General features: G+C 37.8%; 1 protein-coding gene across 2 annotated transcripts in view; it reads right to left on the reverse strand.

The window, feature by feature from the left end:
• The window catches only part of LMLN (leishmanolysin like peptidase), an 82,321-nt gene that overhangs the window by 52,721 nt on the left and 7,426 nt on the right, over positions 1–22,174 (reverse strand). For both annotated transcript variants that reach the window (XM_045852013.1, XM_045852012.1), the window contains exons 2-6: positions 15,082–15,179; positions 14,375–14,405; positions 13,140–13,222; positions 10,520–10,637; positions 1,803–1,981 (exon numbers count right to left, since the gene is read on the reverse strand). In XM_045852013.1, the coding sequence (XP_045707969.1) occupies positions 1,803–1,981; positions 10,520–10,637; positions 13,140–13,222; positions 14,375–14,405; positions 15,082–15,179 (509 nt within the window). The remainder of the gene's footprint in view (positions 1–1,802; positions 1,982–10,519; positions 10,638–13,139; positions 13,223–14,374; positions 14,406–15,081; positions 15,180–22,174) is intronic.

A 22,174-nucleotide genomic window follows, 5' to 3' on the forward strand; every position in this document is an offset into this window, starting at 1 on the left:
AGTATATATACAAATAAAATAGAAATATACAAAGGGCCCTGGCTGGGTCCCTCAGTTGGTCAAGAGCGTTGTCTTGATATGGCAAGGTTGTGGATTTGATCCACAGCCAGCACACATACAAGAAGCAACCACTTAATGCATAAGTGGAACAACAAATTGATGCTCCTCCCCTCCCTTCCCCTCCCCTCCCTAACCCTTCTCTTGCTCTTTTCTCTCTAAAATCAATTACTAAAAAAGAAATATATAAGGAAAAAAATGAAAATTTCTTGTTGTACAGTCTACCTCCACTAAATTCCACTATCAGAGATAACTGCTATCAATGATGTGGAGTACTTTATTTTTAGGGTGACCAGCCATCCTGGTTTGCTAGGACTGAGAGGTTCCCCAGGACATGGGACTTTCAGTGCAAAAACAAGGTAGTCTTGGGCAATGGGATGGTTGGTAATACTATTTATTTCTGACTTTTCCCTTAACACATTCAAATATAGAGAGAGAGTTTGAAAACAAATATGGAATCACATATACACTGTTTCACAATGTTCTTTTGACATTCAACAGTGTATTCAAAATGAGATATTGTGTGTATGTGTGTGTTCAATCCATTTGGCTCAAATTAAGATAAAGAACCATGATTTTATAGTATTACTATTATGAAGATATATTTCTTAAAGTCATTTACTTTAAGAAACTATCACATTTTATCAAGTAACTTATTTTACCATTCATTTCACACCTCAAATACCACCACTTTTCCTTGATACCAAAGCACCATTAATTATAAACTATCACAAATTTGATGACAGCTTCTCAGGAAAAAAGGAATACTCTTAAATATATATACTTTTTACTAAACAATATTACTTACATACCTGAAAAACATATAGTACTTTCTTTAGTAAAACATACATTCAATATTTAACTATAAGCTTTTTGAACATTCAGAAACTAAAGATTTTTGAGCTAACTTCATGGATCAACAATTATGTAGTATCATGGTTACAGTTTACTTTTCCTAATACATGATGCTGATTTTGACTTCCTTACCACCATCAGTATTGACAGTATAATTCTGAAGCACCTATCAGTGTATTCTTTGTATGACTATTTGGTTCAACAAATAATTGTTTTTCCTTAAATAAATTATATGTCAATACAACTAAAGCAATTCTTTAAAGCCAGCAAGTCTTTTGACAGACACATGAATATTCAGGACCTCAGCAATGATCCCTATATACACATGAATTGATCACATTAGCTCTCCTAGATTTGAGAATGCTACATAGTCTATGCTGAGATTGAAATTTCTACTGCCTTTAATTGATTTGTTTATCTACTGGATATACAATAACTTTTCATTTCAAGGCTGCTCCACTGGAAATATCTTTTAGAAACCTTTTATAAATTAAAAAAGGACTTTAATTTTTAAATGATAATTTAGCTAAGAGCACATATCAAATGATATGACAATTATAATAAATGAAGTTATTTTTAATATCTTACAGCTTAGCACAGAATTGCTAAAATTTAAGTTCAAATTCTTTCCTCAGAAAGGTATTTACTGCCAAAGAAAATTCTCTTGACAGTAGACTTTTTCTTTGGAGTTGGTACTGATATTACCATATATATAAAATCCTATAACCCGATTCTGCCACTCCCCACCCCATCCCCATCCAGGCAGTGTGCTGTTTCTTAGTACTGAAGGCAATCTGGAAGATGTAAACTTCTTGTATTCTAAACACATGTAGTTTGTATTAAGAGTTCCCATACTAGATCTTGGGAAGTAAGTTTCATGTAAAGTTTACCTGTCCATTTTTGCTTCCTGCTGACAATAGGCTGCATAAGAGATGATGTTTTCATGGCTGCACCTCTCAGTGGCCAGAGCACCAACATAAAGAACAAAGTCAGCATCCTGGACGCCCTCTTGGTCAGGCACACCCACGGCTCCACAGGGCCACTTACCCCCACGGCAGACCCTGCATTGCTGTGCTCGTGGTGGGCAACAGAAAATCAGACCAAGACAAAGTTAGCTGTGGAGACTTTCAATTTATAGAGAATCCAGACTGTGAATACACATAATTTTTATGTATCCCTCAAATTTTATCAAAATCCATACCGCCCTCTATTCACTTGTTGTCTCTAATTTTGAATTTATTTTACTAAAATTTCTACTTTATGTAAAATCATCATAAATATATAATCTTAATCCAAACAAACAATTGCTATTTATAAAGGGCAGCTAAACAGGATGGAAAAAAGAAATATAAAATATTTTTTAAGATTGTATTTATTTTAGATTTATTTATTTTTATTTTTAGAGAAAGGTAGGGAGAAAGAGAGGGAGAAAGACATCAACATGTGAGAAATACATGGACTGGTTGGCTCTTGCACACCCCAGCTGGAGACCTGGCCAGCAACCCAGGCATGTGCCATGCCTGGGAATCGAACTGGTGACCTTTCAGTTTGCAGGCTGGTGCTCAATCCACTGAGCCACACCAGCCAGTGTAGAAATATAAAAGGTTTTAAACCCTGAAACTATGTGAAACTTATAAAAGGGACCTCCTTATACATTTTTAAAAATATTTAGTAAATCATTTATTCATAAATCAACACATTTAAGTATACCAAACCAAAACTTTAGACAATCAAGACTACATTAGTAATGTATATGCATGCCTAATGAGATTATTTGCACAGATCTAAATGTTCTGTAAATAGAATAACTGTTGCATTAACATACCCTGAATGTACAGTATTCATGTCATTTTAACTACAAACTCTCCTCAGAAATGATTAATTCTACTTAAAATATTATAAATCCCACATTAATAAAGCTTTACTGTATTTGAGGATCACTCTTTGGCCAAGGAAATAATCACTTCAGCCATTTGCTTTGTACTTAACATATGTGTACACAGGTAAGTCATGAGTATGCTTTTTGTTTTTAAAGTTTAATACAATGTAACATTAGTAACTGGCACAAACCTGCCGTGGGAAATTATCCTTCTAAATGTAGTTGAGCTGCTTTTATTGTCCATACCTGAGTGTGTACAACTGTCATACATGGGAGTAAAACACTGGGACCTTCAATCAAAGTGATCACTTTCACTGGTTTGCTGAAGATTCATATTTAAATATAAATCAAGATGTTGATCTATACAGTTTGAGCTATCTTAGAACCCTATGTTCTGACACTATCATTCTTAGAGAAAGGTGATGCAAAATTTTTAGACAATTTTACAGCAAAGTTATGATACTTGCAGCTAGTTTAATAACAAACAGTCCTTCTGTTGATTAAATTTCTCATTTAGTCTTTGTAAAGTCCCTGGTTTCTAAAACTGGCCTTAAGCAAAGGTCTGAAACTTAGGTAACAATCAAAAGAATCATGAAACCCAGACCATGAAGGCACTTCAAAGTCTTAGAATTTCTCAACTTAAACAATAGATTGCACTAAATCCTGAAATTAGGCATGGGAGAGAGTCTATAAGATGCCTAGAACAAGTCCAAATTGTACTGGGGAGTCTTAAAGTTTTGTTTATGGGTAAATGATGGTTATTCTCAATAACTTCTCAAACCACCTATCCTTTATTATACTAAAGAAGCTGAGATAATAAGATTTTTACCCACACAGTAATTAAAGCTACCAATTTCTTTTTTATCTGGAAAGAGTATTTAAAGAGGTTCTGAAAAGTAGAGAAACTAAGGATCAAAAGTTTAAGAATATCTAAAATTTAAATATCACATCTTTCACATAAACTTTTCTTCTTACATGAAAGGTACTAAGTAAGTTATATTTAAAAGTCCTACTTAAAGTTACTTTTTAAAAAGGTAAGATACTTCTTTAAGAGAAAGTGGAAATTATTTAAAATGAGGGGCAAGAACAAAGGATGAGCTATATGTTAAATTCAGATTTCATTAAAACCCAAATATAAAATATAAACAGAAGTGAAATTTCCCTAAAGAAAATATTTATTCTGTCTCCCAAAGCTGGTAAATTACACAACACAAATCTATTATGCTCTAAGATACCTTCTTGCTTTGGTACCTGTAAAAATATCAAACTTCATGTCTAAATGTTTAGATATATATAGTTAGAAACTTATAAATCTACTTTTATAGGTAGATCAACTAGTAGAAATAAATTAGCACAATCATTTCAATTGGTTGTCTACATACTGGGCAAGGCTTTTTTTTTTTTTAATTTCTTCTTTGCATATGTAAAGAAAGTATGCCCTAAGATGTCCTTTTTTGCCATGACAATGCAACCATTTTTAGGTTGGCCTTGGCAAATTCAAATCACACAAGGTTTGATGGCATTATTGAAAAATGAGAGTCCACACTTTCTTCTTGGTCTTTTGTTTCTTCTCTCTCAAACTCTTTGATATCTTCTTGGCTGCTATAAATGATGCTACTAGAAGGTGATGGCTGAGAATAATCCTCATTCTGGGAGATTGGGAGGCTCATGTGATCTTTTCATTTTCTTCAACACATGATTCTTGGAAATCATCATACACACACACACACACACACACATACACACACACATATGTATACATATATATTTTTTTTCCTTTACAATCAGGGACATCAAAACCCTCTCCTGCTTATGCTTTCTAGTTTGATCTTCTCAGGCACGTTCCCATTTTCTTGGCCTTTGTCTTCAGGAAGCCAATTCTCACAAAGAGCCCACAATGTGATGAAAGGGGAGGGTTCATTTCATTGCATGCAAGATACTTCTAATAGTTGGCTAAGAACATTTTAGGATCATCTTCAAATTAATTTGTATCACTCTCCCCTGCCTGAAACACAGTAACTTGATATACTTCATTGTCTTCATCTGAAAGTTCTTGTCTTTCTTTGCTAAGGTTATAATCTGAATTGAAACTTCAGATTATAACCTTACAACTTCAAATTCTACACTGAATCTATCTGAAACTTACTCTTGATCCAACCTATCACCTGATGGTTCACTTACACCAATATCAAGATCTAGGTTTGATGGAGTTCCTGTTGACCCACTGCTACTGCTTCTTTCACAGCATATCTCCTTTATTACCCACAGAGCAAGGCTTTCATCAAAGGAAAAGGAAATACTATTAGATTTGTGGCACTTTCTTTGATGTTCCCCAGGTAATTCATCCAAGTTTTTTTCTGTCTCACTAATTCTTCTCCATCTAGATGACGGAGATGGTCCAGAAAACAAGTCGAAGATGAAGGTTTCACTTCCTGCAGCTCTTGCACAGGGTTTTTTCATCACTCCTATCTTCAAAGCCACACCTGTTTTCACTCACAGATGTGCCTGAATTTGATGGTTCCTGCTGATTGACTACTACCAAGTTTCTGTAGATCATTGTATATATTCTCCTATGTTCTTCCAGAGAAACTTGACCCTCCAAACAAATCCCCTTAGATCATTTGAACAATACATAATTGTTCCTTCTCATCATATAATTGTTTATTCATAATATATTGGCCAAGATAAAATATAACCTGTTGGGAATGGCACACCTAGTTTCAGAACCTGTAACTACCCATGGCCTTAGCCATGAGTGAGAGACCTTGGGACCATAAGCCACTAAGGAGACAAAGCTTATCTCCTTGGTGGGAGTACCGCCTCTGCCCACTTTACTTCACCCTGCTTGGCCCCAAGCCTGATCAGTTAGCCAATGACGGGTAAGATTCCACAAGGGTGGGATGACCTAAGGCAGGCACAGTCATGAAGGGGCCCCCAGGGAAGGATTTGGGGGGCTATAGAAAAAGGGAGTGATAGACTCTCGCCCCTTGGCTTTAACATAGCCTGAGTCCCCATTCTGTCTGCAAGAAGCCTCCTAATCTCTTGGCTGCCTTAGTTCCCCACCTGACTTAAGCCTGAAACAATGACAGAGGGTGGTGCAGCCCTAGGCTGGAAAGGGTGGGTTCCCCAGGGTTATCAAGCCTAAGAAAGAATACATAAAATCCTGTGAAACCCACTTTGCTAAGAATGCCCTCAGTTTTCTGATAAGGGTCCAAGCTGGAAATGAGTTTGTTTCCCAAAGTTTAATAGCCCCTTAGCTAACTGACCCTGACTCAGAATAAGCCCTCGTAGTTTTTTGTATGTTATCTATTGTTTGATCCTTACTGCCTCACAATGATTGATGAGCTTTACCTGTACTCCTGTGCAAATTGAACCCAATAAAAGCCCATTGAAGAACAGGCTCCTGGCCCTTCTCCTTTGAGAGATCGGCCACCTTTCCTCCCCAAGCAGATCATGTCTTGGTAGACTTATTCTCATTTGCGGCAGACAAGGGCTCTGTGGGCAAAGCTCCCCTACAATAACCTTTTTCATAGTGTAAGTATCTTTTGTGTACTGACGGATTTTGACAACTTCAAAAGCAGTAAGTTTGGTCTCACCAGGGGCCCTTGTTCCAAAGCTGGAATCTGTGAGGTGCTTATTGTACCATCAGTAGACACAGATATGTTAGTATCTGCTATGTCTGGAGAAGGAGGCTCCTGATACAGAAAGTCACAGGACCTTGATCAGAGGGCTGCCCTTTTGACTGGGCTTCTTGCTCCATTTTCCTTCTAGAAACATTGGTCTGTATGTGCCCAAGGGGAGTCGAGCAGGACAAGGGGTACATTTTCGAGATATCTGCTGCCCAGGGAAAGCATGCCCCTTACACATTTTTTTTTGCAACTTCTGACAAATCTATAGTTATTTCAAACTTAATAAAAAAGGTTTTATTTAATATATTTCCTATTATAAATAATTCATATATCTAAAAAAAATTTAAATACAGAAGTACATATGGTAAAAAGGTTAGTCATTGTGTAATGTTACCCTTGTTTCTAGCTTTCTAAGCAAATCTTACTTTGTCCTTGTAATGTCTGTTTTTAGAGAACTTCTTTTATTTAAAAAGTTCCTAAACAACCATAATCTTCAAATTGTAAATAAAAAAATCAATAAATTGTGATTTTTTTAGGCATAAGTGATGCTTGCAAAGAGAGAAAAATCAGAAATGCCCGTTTCATTCCATTGTTTATTCTTGCTTCTCTAACAAATATTTTTTAATTCAATTACTTTAACCTATTAGTAGTTGATGTTACTAAAAGTTGTGATTTTAAAGCTTTTCCATGATCACTCATTTACTTAACAACAACAACAACAACAAAAAAACACAGGTCTCTCAAGAAGATAAGTAGAAAGCAGAATCTAGAGAAGCCAAAGTAACTAAAAAGAAACAAAAACCGCCTTCGAACCAAAGCAAAGATATATGTTTTAAAATGTGTAGGAACTGTCTTTAATGTCTTGGGAAAGAGATGGATATGTAATTAACAAGTTGCTTTAATTTTTATTTAAAATTTTATTTATTAAATTTTAGACAGAAGTGAAGGGAGGGAGAAAGAGAGGGAGAGAAACATCAATGTGTGGTTGCCTCTCACACATCCCATACTGGGGACCTGGCCCACAACCCAGGCATGTGCCCTGACTGGGAATCAAACCGGTGACCCTTTGGTTTGCAGGCCAGCACTCAATCTACAGAGCCACACCATCCAGGGCTGTTTCAATTTTTAAATGGGTCCCTACAAACCTTTATACACTAAAGGAATTTGAGAAAAAAAGTAAGTTAGTTGTTTTAGTGCCAATACATAGGGGTCTAAAACCATTTACTGAGCTTGAAATACCTTAAGAAAAAAATTACACAAATACCATATGATCTCACTGTTAACTGGAACCTAATCAACAAAACAAACAAGCACACAAAATATAACCAAAGACACTGAAATTGAGAACAGGCTGACAGTGACCAGAGGGGAGAGGGGAGGGGATTATAGAGGAGAAGGGTGAAGGGTTTGCAGGAACAATTATAAAGGACACTGGACAATAATGAGGGGGGGTAGAAACAGAAACAGGGGAGGGAGGTGAGGAGGGGTGGGGGAAAAGGCAGAAAACTGTACTTGAACAATAATTAAAAAAATGTTAAAAAGAAAAAAATTACAAAGTAAACTTCATCTAAACAAATGCTTAACTTTGGTTACAAATCAATGTTTAGTCATGTATTCATTTTCTATAGGTAATGTGAGAACACAGTCCAACATATAAAATATAGCAATAATCATATTTTCAAAGGTATAATAAACTGTATTCTAGTATACACATTTAAATTTTTATCTTTTTTGATATAATATATACTTACTATGAAAAATCTGAACATTACAAAAATACATACTGTATCAAAGAAAAGCCCTGCACAGTACAACTCTTAAAGAAATGCACATTTTGGTATGTGTCCAGATTTTTTAGTATGTGTATACCTCCAGAAAGTCTCATAATTTTTTATTATATGAATGTATCTTTTTTAAAATTATTTTTATTTCAGCTTTACTGAAAGCTGAATAATTGAATAATTTTAAAATAAAATAGGCTAACTACATATACTGACTTAAAACTTTTTTTTTCATTTAAGAGTTTAAATATCTTTCCAAGTCAGTATATAGAGATCTACTTCATTCTTCAAGAGCTACTAGTATTCCATTATATGGTTAGACTATAATTTAACTAATACCAATACAGGCATATTTATAGTGTATTTTAGTGTTTGTGGTGTGGCAACAAGATTTAGTCATGTGGAAGGTTGCCCCTGTGTTCCTTCTCCATCCATTCAGCCATGGAAAAAGTCAAACCTTGTCTTTAGCCGGGCAAAAACAAAAGCCAATGTCCAGAGTTTTTACTTCATATTAAGCTTAGTCCTTGCTCTAGCTGGTGTGGCTAAGTGGACTGAACACCAGCCTGCAAACCAAAGAGTTACCAGTTTGATTCCCAGTCAGGGTACATGCCTAGGCTGCAGGCTAGGTTCCCAGTAGGGGGCACATGAGAGGCAATGACATATTGATATTTCTCTCCCTCTCATCCTCTCTTCCCTCTCTCTAAAAATAAATAAATAAAATCTTAAAGAAAAATAAAGCTTAGTCTTCTGGAGCCCACACCACCTGTTGTGGGCCCTGGTAGCTGCTAGACTCACGGGATTGCACACACTCAAGCGAGAAAGCGCGCACACACAGGTGGCAAGTGCAGGTCACAAGCAAGAGAGATTGAAAGAATATCTTTGTTCCCTTGGGATTATATTATCTGGGGCTCAGGTGCTTTTCCAAAATAACTAATGAACTTCCCAAGCTTTCATGGGATTGTTGATGGGTTCACCCTCTGGTTAGACTGTCAGACCTCTATGGTAAAGCATCTGCTTTTGCGCCCCTAGCAATACAGTACCAGAGTAGATGAAAGGAGTGTTAACCACCTTGGTGGAGCAAGGCTATGATGCCCTACTGTGTGAAGCTATAGCCCCCTGGTGAAGCAAACAGGCTTATGCACACCAGTTTGTTAAGCTCAATATCTAATTCCCTTTGCACCACTTTCCTTATTAATAATTAGCTAACTACCTATGTTAACATCCCCCCCTGAAGACCCTGAGCCTTGTAATCTTACAAGGGTAAGTGGATGCAGGTCTCATCTTCTGTAGCTGTTTTTTACTGTCAAAGGGTGTAGTTCTGTCTATCCCCAGGCTCAGAGGATCTTTCTATCTGTTAAAGGAATAAAGGAGTAAAAAGGTAGGAAAGTCTTCATACATGGAGGAGGAATTTTGCAAAATTCAGGTCAGTGAGCTGTCCCTTGGAGGCAGCAGATACAATGTCTACAGGATTGCAATGTTGGACAAGCTGGCATCCTTGTTATATTCACAAACCAAAGATCCCCTCCCTCCTGCTGGCTCATGAAATGTATAGGTAGAAATCAGGCTCTTCCATGGGATCACATGGAAAGCATTTCCAGGACCCATTCAGGGAGACTGTGGTGTGGTAACAAGGTTTACTCATGTAGAAGGCTGCCCCTGTGTCCCCTCTCTGTCCATTCCACCATGGAAAAAGGTCCAACATTGTTTTCATCAGGGCCAAAACAAAAGCCTATGTCCCCACTTTTTGCTTCATATTACAGCTTAGTCCTTTGGAACCCATATCACCTGCTGTGGGCTCCAGCAGCTGCTAGACTCACATGATCACATGCTCTGGGCCAGAGTGAGCATGCCAATACACAGAGTGAGTACAGGTCACAAGCAAGATAAAAAGAGAGTCATATTTATAGTTTTACAAAAAATATCCTTGTACATATAGTACATAGTTATGTGTTTTTATGGAATATATTTCTAGGTTGGGTTGAAGCATAGATTTTTTTTAATTATAAGAGATAATGTCAAATTGCCCTTCATAAGTTTTGGGGTATATACGGGCTAAAGGATGTTTTAGGGGATAAAGACAAAGGTCTAAGCTGAACTGATTAAGCAGTCCCAGACATAAACTTAAAAAATTTTAAAAAGGAAAGAAAATATCATTAAATTCATTTTAAAACCAATGAAGGAATAAAATCAGTATACTTAACTGATTACTTTGGGTAGAAGAATGAAGCTTTTAAGTCTAAAACTTTCTTGACACAGATTCAAAATTTCCACTATGTTTATTCTAAGAATAAAAACATTGCAAGAGCAAGCTGAATTACCTGGAGGTGCTCTTCAGGCACTATAACTGGGCCACATTTTGTATGCTGTGCACATTCTCCCGTACAGTATCTATGGGGGTCATTTTCCTTCCGTAGGTATTGGTTTGTTGCACATTGTCTTCAGTTCATTTGAACATCAAAGTTTAATACAAAAAAAAAAGGAAAGAATAGTTCACATCAGTGAAAGACATTTAAAAAACAACTAGTAACTACTATATTAGTAAATTTATAATTAGAAAGTGACTAAGAGACTTTCAGCCAAGATGGAGACGTACGTAGACACACTGTGCCTCCTCCCATAACCAAAATAAGGACAACAAAAATTTAGAAACAAAAAAACAACCAGAACTGACAGAAAATTGAATGTATGGAAATCCAACAACCAAGGAGTTAAAGTAGACACATTCATCCAGACCTGTAGGAGGGGTGGAGTTGGGAGGCTGGGTGGAGAAGGGTCGTGGCAAAAAAATGTGGTGACTGCTGGAACTGAGGCACACGGGGTGGTGGTGGGCTGACCCAGCAAGGCAGAGGATTGTGGAGAGGCACAGCGCACAAGCTGGGTGGCAGGCCTGGCAGTCCCACATTCACACGCAGATAAACCAGGTGAAACTGGGGAGCAAGACAGACCACACAACCCACGACTCCAGCGCCAGGAAATAAAGCCTCAAAACATCGATTGAAAACGCCTGTGGGAGTTGAGGCGGCAGTGGGAAAAACTCCCAGCCTCACAGGACAGTTTGTTGGAGAGACCCACAGGGTCCTAGAACCTACACAAATCCACCCACTCAGGAATCAGCACCAGAAAGGCCCAATTTGCTTGGGTGAAGCAGTGGAATGGATTGAAATCTAGCAAAGAGTAGAGTAAGAGCCATTGTTCCCTCTCAGACCCCTTCCCCACATACAGTGTTACAACCAAGAAACCTGTTACCCCACCCCAGTGAACACCTAAGGCTCCACCCCTCACTACGTTATAGGCATGTCGACAAAAAAAGAAATCGTCCAAACAAAAGAATAGATCAAAGCTCCAGAAAAAATACAACTAAGCAATGAAGAGATAGCAAACCCATCAGATGCACAGTTCAAAGCACTGGTGATCAGGATACTCACAAAATTGGTTGAATTTGGTCACAAATTAGATGAAAAAATGAAGGTTACGTTAAGTGAAATAAAGGAAAATGTACAGGGAACCAATAGTGATGGGAAGGACTCTGGAACTCAGATCAATGGAGTGGATCAGAAGGAAGAAAGGAACATCCAAACAGAAAAGAATGAAGAAACAAGAATTCAAAAAAATTAGGAGAGGCTTAGGGACCTCCAGGACATCTTTAAACATTCCAACATCTGAATTATAGGGGTACCAGAAGGGGAAGAGGAAGAGCAAGAAGTGGAAACGTTACTTTAAAAAACAATAAAGGAGAACTTCCCCAATCTGGCAAAGGAAATAGATTTCCAGGAAGTCCAGGAAGCTCAGAGAGTCCCAAAGAGGTTGGACCCAAGGAGGAACACACCAAGGCACATCATAATTACATTAGCCAAGATTAAAATTAAACAGAGAATCCTAGAAGCAGCAAGAGATAAGGAGATAGGTACCTACAAAGGAGTTCCCATCAGACTGTCAGCTGATTTCTCAAAAGAGACCTCGTAGGCAAGAAAGGGGGCTGGAAAGAAGTATTCCAAGTCATGAAAGGCAAGGATCTACATCCAAGATTAATCTATCCAGCAGAGCTTTCATTTAGAATGGAAGGGCAGATAAAGTGCTTCTCAGATAAGGTCAAGTGAAAGGAGTTCATCATCACCAAGCCCTTATTATATGAAATGTTAAAGGGACTTATCTAAGAAAAAGAAGATAAAAAAGCATGTACAGTAAAATGACAGCAAACTCACAATTATTAATAACCACACCTAAAACAAAAACAAAACAAAAACAAACTAGGCAAACAACTAGAACAGTAACAGAACCACAGAAATGGAGATCACATGGAGGGTTAGCAACAGGGGAGTGGGAGGAGGAGAGAGGGGGGAAAAGATATAGAGAATAAGTAGCATAGATGGTAGGCAGAAAAAATAGACAGGGGGAGGGCAAGAATAGTATGGGAAATGTAGAAACTAAAGAACTTATGACACATGGACATGAACTAAAGTGGAGGAATGTGGGTGGGAGAGGGTGTGCAGGGTGGAGGGGAGAGAATGGGGGAAATGGGGCAACTGTAATAGCATAATCAATAAAATATATTTTTAAAAAAGAGGAAAGAAACTGACTAAGAAAGAATTTTGGTTTCATGGGAAATTCTCCTGATCTGGGTTTTCAAGTACCCAAATATTTCATAAAGCTAATACTCATGAGAAACAAAGGAGGGAGAAAGGGAATGGAGCATGTGAGGGAGAGAACAACTACACCTTAAGAAAAGATCTAGTAGGTCACCATGTAACAGAAAATCAGGAGAGTGATCACCCAACAGATGCTTTTATATTCTTTTAAAATATCTACATGTTAGTGTGTAAGAAAAGGCATAATAAAATATTCTAGTATAAATTTAATAATTTGCCATACTGGTTAGAATGGGGAGGGCAGAGTACTAAATGACAAAAAAATGATCTGAGTTTAATGTGACATACATACCTGCTAAGTAAGATAGTGCCTGCAGGTCTGCGAACCTGAAAAGTCTTCTCTAAATAAGAAATAGCTTGTGGGAAAAGTTTGTTCTAAATAAAAGTTGAAAAAAGAAAACCAGTCAAAATTATACTCAAATTATAAATTACATTTAAAACAAGTAAGCACAGGATTTTAATGACTGAGGGTAAAAAATAAGTCTTACAATTCTAGAATATAGACATTCATTAGTCAAAGGTTGTATGGCAAAGAGTAAGGGAAAGAGTAAATAAGTCTAGGAGCAAAGGAATTTCCTACTTTTCTAGTTGATTTTGGGGAGAGAACACTAGATGTAAACTTCCTTCCTTATCTCCATTTAAATAGAATACTGGAAAACATAAATCTCAACTATTAATCTAAATTACTTCATATTTGGGACTGAGTTAGTTGGTTGCAGCATTAAGGTAGTTTGTTAACAAAATTTTATGTTGCTGAAGGGACTGAGCAAAGAACAAACAAACAAACAAAAAAACTCATAGACATAGACACAGACAACAGTATAGTGATTACCAAAGGGAAAGGAGGATGGGATAGGTTGAAGAGGGTAAAGGGAGGATAAATGGTGATGGAAGGAGACTTGACTTGGGGTGGTGAACACAAAATACAGTGTACAGATGATGTATTATAGAATTGTATACTTGAAACCTATATAATTTTATTAATCAATGTTACGCCAATAATTCAATTTAGGAAAATAAAAAGTCTTATGTTTAGAAGATTTGCTTTAACCTCACTTATTTCTGTAACCAATAATGAATTGGCTTTGTATGTGTTTGTGTCTGAAACTCTCTGTAACAGTTAAAAAACTAATGAGATTAGCACTTCTATAGACAATATTGGCATATTATTCTTTCAGGTCAATTAATATTCAGAAAAATAAGCATTTCCACCACAACATAATCTCAATGTATTTCAAAAATCAGGTTTTTTTACACTATCCTCAGTATGTTCTCCTGCCCTAAAACTTAAGAAAACAAGAAAATGAGAAGACTAACTTAATACCAAATTCAGACAAGTCTTACTGATTGCAACACAAAGACACCTTTGGTGAATATATTTATCAGTTCACTACCAACATCTTTTATTCAGCTGTTCACAAAAGTCATGTATATATTTTTCTTTATTGAAATAGAATTTACATATAATAAAATATACCCATTGTAAGTACCCAGTTAAGCCATGAGTATTTTTTTTTTTTTACCTACCTTAACAAGGTATCTTTTTTCAGGGAGCAACCTGAAATTGACAACATGAAACATAAGAATTGCCATGCTGGGGCATAGCACTGTCTCATTTGTTCAGAACACATCTGGCAGAAGCCCCAAGGAATGTTTTGTGGAAGCATACAGTATCAATCCCCCCAATTTCAATTTATCTCAATGAACGGTTGAGAGTTTACTCTGTGCCAAAACACAGCGCTATACACAATCATATGCTATTTCATTCATTTGGAAAGTTAAAGATAGGAAAGGACATCTACTACTCTTAATAGAATTCCATAAATTACCATAGGTTCATAATTTATCTGTTTTCTGGACCCCTCTTACACTAAATAATACATTTAAACTATATCATCTCTGGTTAATAATTTTGTAAATGTTCCTATTACTGTATATATAAGCACTTTGTCTTACTTTTCTTCCAAGTAATTATTGAACAGGTGCCTTCTAGGTCTGTTATTGACCACAGCTAAATAGGTCTACATTTTTTCTGTTCAAATTATTCAGATGTATAAATTTTAATCATACTCCATGGCCATCATCTTTCCCAACTAAAGAGCATTTTTAGCTTAATTCCATCTTGAAGGTGCACTGGCTCCTAGTTCAATCTATGAACCTTCAGATAACATACAAAAATATCTTTAATAATTTAATTCTTAATAAAAAAGATGACAATATAAATATGCACTTACTCTTCAATACTTTTATCATAGACAGTCTTGATTCTTAAATGTTCATTAACATCTCTCTTTACAACATGATTTGCCTTAAGATGGACCTTATTTATGACCTGAAAAAAACATTTTAAAAAGATGTTATATAGATCAGCCAACTGAGGTCCTGAGTTAAAAATTAATAAACTAGCCCTGACTGGTTTAGCTCAGTGGGTTGAGCTTCGTCCCACAAACTGAGGGGTTGCCAGTTCCATGCCCAGTGAGGACACATGCTGAGGTTGTGGGCCAGGCTCCCACTTGGGGGTTGTGATAGTCAATTGATCAATGTTTCTGTCCCCTTCTTTCTCCTTCCCTTCCCCTCTCTCTAAAAATAAATAAACTCTTTAAAAATATTAATAAGCTAAAATTCTGGTATAATACCAAGAAAAAATAAGAGAATGAATAAATGGAAAAATATTTTTTCTTTTCTTTTTTAAATATATTTTATTACTTATGGTATTACAGTTGTCCCATTTTCTCCCTTCACTCCCCTCCCCCACCCACCCCCTCCCACCCACATTCCCCACCTTTAGTTCATATCCATGTGTCATAAGTTCTTTAGCATCTACATTTCCCATACTATTCTTGCCCTCCCCCTATTTTCTACCTATTGTCTATGCTACTTATTCTCTATATCTTTTCCCCCCTCTCTCCTCCTCCCACTCCCCTGTTGCTAACCCTCCATGTGATCTCCATTTCTGTGGTTCTGTTCCTGTTCCATTTGTTTGCTTTTGTTTTAGGTGTGGTTGTTACTAACTGTGAGTTTGATGTCTTTTTTTACTGTTCATATTTTTTATCTTCTTTTTCTTAGATAAGTCCCTTTAACATTTCATATAATAAGGGCTTGGTGATGATGAACTCCTTTCACTTGACCTTATCTGAGAAGCACTTTATCTGCCCTTCCATTCTAAATGAAAGCTTTGCTGGATAGATTAATCTTGGATGTAGGTCCTTGCCTTTCATGACTTGGAATACTTCTTTCCAGCCCCTTCTTGCCTGTAAGGTCTCTTTTGAGAAATCAGCTGACAGTCTGATGGGAACTCCTTTGTAGGTACCTATCTCCTTATCTCTTGCTGCTTCTAGGATTCTCTGTTTAATTTTAATCTTGGCTAATGTAATTATGATGTGCCTTGGTGTGTTTCTCCTTGGGTCCAACCTCTTTGGGACTCTCTGAGCTTCCTGGACTTCCCTTGCCAGACTAGGGAAGTCTATTTCCCTTGCCAGATTGGGGAAGTTCTCCTTTAATATTTGTTCAAATAACTTTTCCACTTCTTGCTCTTCCCCTTCTGGTACCCCTATAATTCGGATATTGGAACGTTTAAAGATGTCCTGGAGGTCCCTAAGCTTCTCCTAATTTTTTTGAATTCTTGTTTCTTCATTCTTTTCTGTTTCGTTGTTCCTTTCTTTCTTCTGGTCCCTTCCATTGATTTGAAACCCCGTTTTCTTCCCATCACTATTGGTTCCGTGCGCATTTTTCTTCATTTCACTTATTGTAGTCTGTATTTGTTCATCTAATTTATGACCAAAGTCCACCAAATCTGTGAGCATCCTGATCACCAGTGCTTTGAACTGTGCATCTGATAGGTTGGCTATTTCTCGGTCGCTTAAAAAAATTGGCTCTGGGGCTGTTAACTCTGTTTGAGCCATCTTTTTTATTTTATTTTCTTCCTTTGGTCTGGTCGCGCCTGTTATGTATGAGGGGCGCAGCCTTAGGTGTTCACCAAGGCGGGGCACCGCGGTCGCTGGGTTGTGATGTTGTATGTGGGGGCCGGGTCCGAGAGGGAACAATGACTCCTGCTCTGCTCTCACTCAGACTCCAGTCCCCCTTGCTGCTTCCCACAAGCAAATTGGTCCCCTCCGGTGCTGGATACGGGGTGGGTGGGCTTGTGCATGCTCTTGGACTCTGTGGGTTTCTCTAAGGAGACTCCTGTGAGGCTGAGAGAATCTCCTGGCCTCAACTTCCACAGGTGTTTTCAATTGGTGCCTTCAAGCTTTGTTTCCCAGCGCTGGGTGCCTGGGTTGCGCAATCTGTGTTGAGCTGCGCATTTTCACTTAGTTTGTCTGCATCCGAATGTGCAGCTGCGGACAGCCAGCTGCCTTCCGCGCCTCACTGGGTCTGCTCGTTGCCTCCCTTGCCAAGGGTCTGCCACCGGTCCGTCACCTGCCCCTGCGCTTCTGGGGTCTGCCAACTGCGGTCTGTGCCCTGCATGCACTCGTCTGCCAGCTACCGATTTTTCCTGCCGGTACCCCTTGACCCTTCTCCGTAGGCCTCCGATTCCATCCCTCCTTACCAGACTGCATGTATGGTATTGAGACTTTCGTTCGGTTCATTTCTCTCTGTTTTGGTTGTTTTTTGTTTGTAAATTCTTGTCCTTAGTTTTGGTTGCACGAGGAGGTACAGTGCGACCACCTATGCCTCCATCTTGGATCCTCTCCCAAGATATTTCATATTTATGGACAGAAAGACTCAATACTGTCAGGATGTCAGTTCTTCCCAATTTGATGTAATCTGACTGAGATTCAATGTAATCTCAGTCAAAATTCCAGCAAGTTATATTGTGGAGATAAACCAACTAATTCTAAAATTTATATAGAAAGACTATATTTTCAGGGATCATTTCTATAGTTTGTTAAAATTTATATACAGGCAAAAGACCCAGAATAATCTACACAATATTGAAGAAGAACAAAGTTGGAAGACTGACACTGCCTAACTTCAAGAATTACCATAAAGCTCCAGGAATCTTCTTTTGCCTATAGAGAGGCAAAGAAGAGACAAAAAGACCAACAGAACAGAATAGAGAGCCCAGAAATGGTACCACATAAATACAGTCAAGTGATCTCTGAGAAAGGTAAAAAGGCAATACAATGAAGCATATGATCTTGTCAACAAAAGGTGCTAGAATAACTAGATACCACATTGAAAAAATGAATCTAGACACATATCTAACATCCTTCATAAAAATTAACTCAAAATGAATTACAGATCTAAATGTAAAATGCAAAACTATAAAACTCTTAAAAGATACAATAGGTGTGAACCTACATGACCTTGGATGTGGCAATGAATTTTTACACAGAACACTAAAGGCATGATCCATGAATGAAATAATTGATAAATTTAACTTTATTAAAATTCAAAACTTCTCAGTGAAAGATAACTTCAAGAGACTAAGATAAGTCACAGGCTAGAAGAAAATATTTGCAAAAAGCACACCTGATAAATGACTATTATCCAAAATATACAAAGAACTCTTAAAATTCAACAATTAAGAAAACAAACCACTCAATATTTTTAAAAGGCCAAAAGTTTTAATAGACACTTCACAAAACAAAATATACAAATGGCAAATAAGGATATGAAAATATGTTCCACATTATATGCCATCACAGAAACACAAATTAAAACAATGAGATATCACTACACATCTATTATAATGGCCAAAATCTGGAACGCAGCACCAAATGCTGATGAGGATGTGGAGCAAAATGAACTTTCACTCATTGCTGCTCCAAATGCAAAATGGTACAGCCACTTTGGAGTACAGTGTGGCAGTTTCTTACAAAACTAAACTATGCCTACCATAACAACCTAGGAAATGTGCTCTTGGTATTTCCTCAAATGAGTTAAAAACAAGTCCATACAAAAACCCATACATGGATGTTTATAGCAGCTTTATTCATAGTTGCCAAAACTTAGATGCAACCAAGTTGCTCAGTATGTGATGGATAATTAAAATGTGGTACATTCAAACAATGAAGTATTATCCAGAGCTAAAAGATAAGCTTTCGAGCCATGAAAAGACATGGAAGAACCTCAAATGCATATTACTAAGTGAAAGAAGGCAATCTGAAAGACTGCATACTGTATGATTCCAACTATACAACATTCTGAAAAAGGCAAACATATAGCCACAGCACAAAGATCAGTGTTTGGGAGATGTTAAGGGGGAGGAAAAAATGAATAGAGTGCAGAGAGTTTTTTAAACATTATTTTTAATATATTTTCTTGATTATGCTATTACAGTTGTCCCATTTTCCCCCCTTATTCCCATCTGCCCTGTACCCCACTCTCAACTAATAACCCTCCACATGATCTTCATATCTATGATTCTGTTCTTGTTCTGCTTTGTTGCTTATTTTATTTGGATTCAGTTATTGGTAGTTGTGAAGTTACTGCCATTTTAATGTTTATTGTTTTGATCATCTTTTTCTTAAATAATTCCCCTTAGCACTTCATATAATAATGGTTTGGTAATGATGAACTCCTTTAGTTTTACCTTGCCTGGAAAGCACTTTATCTGCCCTTCCATTCTAAATTATATCTTTACTGGATAGAGTAATCTAGGTTGTAGGTCCTTGCCTTTAATCACTTGGAATATGTCTTGCAAGTCCCTTTGAGCATGCAAAGTTTCTTTTGAGGAATCAGCTGACAGTCTTATAGGAACTCCTTTGCAGGTAATTGTCTCTTTTTCTCTTGCTGCTTTTAAGATTCTCTCTTTATCTTTAACCTTTAGCATTTTAACTATGATGTGTCTTGGTGTGGTCCTCTTTGGGCCCATCTTGTTTGGGACTCTCTGTGCTTCTTGGACTTGATGTGTATTTCCTTCACCAAATTACAGAAGTTTTCTTTCATTATTTTTTCAAATAAGATTTTTATTTCTTGCTCTTCCTCTTCTTCTGGTAACCATATGATTCCGATGTTGGTACATTTAAAGATGTCCCAGAGATTCCTAAGCCTATCCACCTTTTTAAAAATTCCTTTTTCTTCCTGCTGTTCTGATTGAATGCTTTTTCTTCCCTTGTGTTCCAAATCATTGATTTGATTTTTGGCTTCATCCTCTCCACTGATGGTTTCCTGTATATTTTTCTTTATTTCACTTAATGCAACCTTCATTTCTGACTGGGTATTTATTATGGCATTGAAGTACCCAATAAGTTCCTGGAGCATCCTGATAACTAGTGTTTTGAACTGTACATCTGAGAGGTTGCTTATCTCCATTTCATTTAGTGCTTTTTCTGGAGTTTTGTTCTGTTCTTTCATTTGGGTCATATCTCTTTGTATCCTCATTTTAGCAGCCTCCCTGTGTTTGTTTCTGTGTATTGCGCAGAGCTGCTTTGACTCCCTCACTTAGCACACCTGTCAAATTGTATGGGCCACCAATTCAAAAGAACCTAAGCACCCCACTGCTCACAGCAGCAAAATTTACAATAGCCAAGTGCTTGAAGCAACCTAAGTGCCCATGAGCAAATGAGTGGATCAAAAAACTGTGGTACACTTACACACTGGAATACAATGCAGCAGAAAGAAAGAAGGAGCTCCTATCCTTCACAACAGCATGGATGGAACTGGAGAGCATTATGCTAAGTGAAATAAGTCAGGTGGTAAAAGAAAAATACCATATATACCATATGATCTCACCTGTAAGTGGAACCAAATCAACAAACAAACAAGCAAGCAAATTATGACCAGAGATATTGAAATAAAGAACAAACTACCAGTAAACAGAGGGGAGGCAGAAAGGGAATAACAGGGGACAGAAGGGGAAGGGCTGTCAAGAAACATGTGTAAAGGGCACATGGGCAAAGCCAAAGGGGGAAAGGAGTACAGGTGGGTGGGGTGGGGGGAAGTGGTTGATTTCAATAAAGAACTCTGTACTTGAACAACAATTAAAAAATTTAAAAATAGGCAGGACTTCCAGCCAAGATGGAGGCATATGTAGACACACTCTGCCTCCTCACACACCAAAAGGCAACAATTTAAAAACAAAAAACCAGAACTGACAGAAAATCGAGCTATAAGGAAGTCCGACAACCAAGGAGTTAAAGAAGACACATTCATCCAGACCAGTAGGAGGGGCAAAGCCACACAGCAGTGGCAGAGAGGACTCAGAGCAGGTGGTGGCTGGTGGACCCAGCTACGTGGCAGATTGTGGAACGGGGCACACAAGGCTGCAGCTGACCAGCAAGGCAGTGGCTGGTAGACCAGGTGGTCCCACATTCACACACAGATAAACCAGGCAAAACAAAGGGGGAGCAGGAATTCCCAGCCTCACAGGAAAGTTCGCTGGAGACACCCACAGGATCCTGGAATGTACACAAACCCACCCATGTGGGAATCAGCACCAGAAGGGCCCAATTTTCTTGTGGGAAGCAGAGGAAGTGACTGAAATCCAGCAGAGAGCAGAGCAAGTGCCATTGTTCCCTCTCAGACCCCTTCCCCACATACAGCATCACAACACAGTGACGTGGGTTACCCTGCCCTGGTGAACACATAAGGCTCCACCCCTCATTAAGTAACAGGTGTGTCAAGACAAAAAAAAAAAATGGCCCAAATGAAAGAACAGATCGAAGTTCCAGAAAAAGTACAACTAAGCAATGAAGAGATACCCAACCTATTGGATCCACATTTCAAAACACTGGTAATCATGATGCTCACAGAATTGGTTGAATTTGGTCACAAAGTAGATGAAAAAATGAAGACTATGCTAAGTGAAATAAAGGAAAATGTACAGGGAACCAATAGTGATGGGAAGGAAACTGGGACTCAGATCAATGGAGTGGACCAGAAGGAAGAAAGGAACATCCAATCAGAAAAGAATGGAGAAACAAGAATTCAAAAAACTTAGGAGAGGCTTAGGGACCCCCAGGACATCTTTAAACGTTCCAACATCTGAATTATAGGGGTACCAGAAGGAGAAGAGGAAGAGCAACAAGTGGAAAAGTTATTTGAACAAATAATAAAGGAGAACTTCCCCAATCTGGCAAAGGAAATAGACTTCCAGGAAGTCCAGGAAGCTCAGAGAGTCCCAAAGAAGTTGGGCCCAAGGAGGAACACACCAAGGCACATCATAATTACATTAGCCAAGATTAAAATTAAACAGAGAATCCTAGAAGCAGCAAGAGATAAGGAGATAGGTACCTACAAAGGAGTTCCCATCAGACTGTCAGCTGATTTCTCAAAAGAGACCTTACAGGCAAGAAGGGGCTGGAAAGAAGTATTCCAAGTCATGAAAGGCAAGGACCTACATCCAAGATTAATCTATCCAGCAAACCTACCATTTAGAATGGA

Source organism: Phyllostomus hastatus, unplaced genomic scaffold (genome assembly GCF_019186645.2).
Source record: "Phyllostomus hastatus isolate PE091 unplaced genomic scaffold, TTU_PhHast_1.1 phas_contig_86, whole genome shotgun sequence".
Taxonomy (NCBI): Eukaryota; Metazoa; Chordata; class Mammalia; order Chiroptera; family Phyllostomidae; genus Phyllostomus; species Phyllostomus hastatus.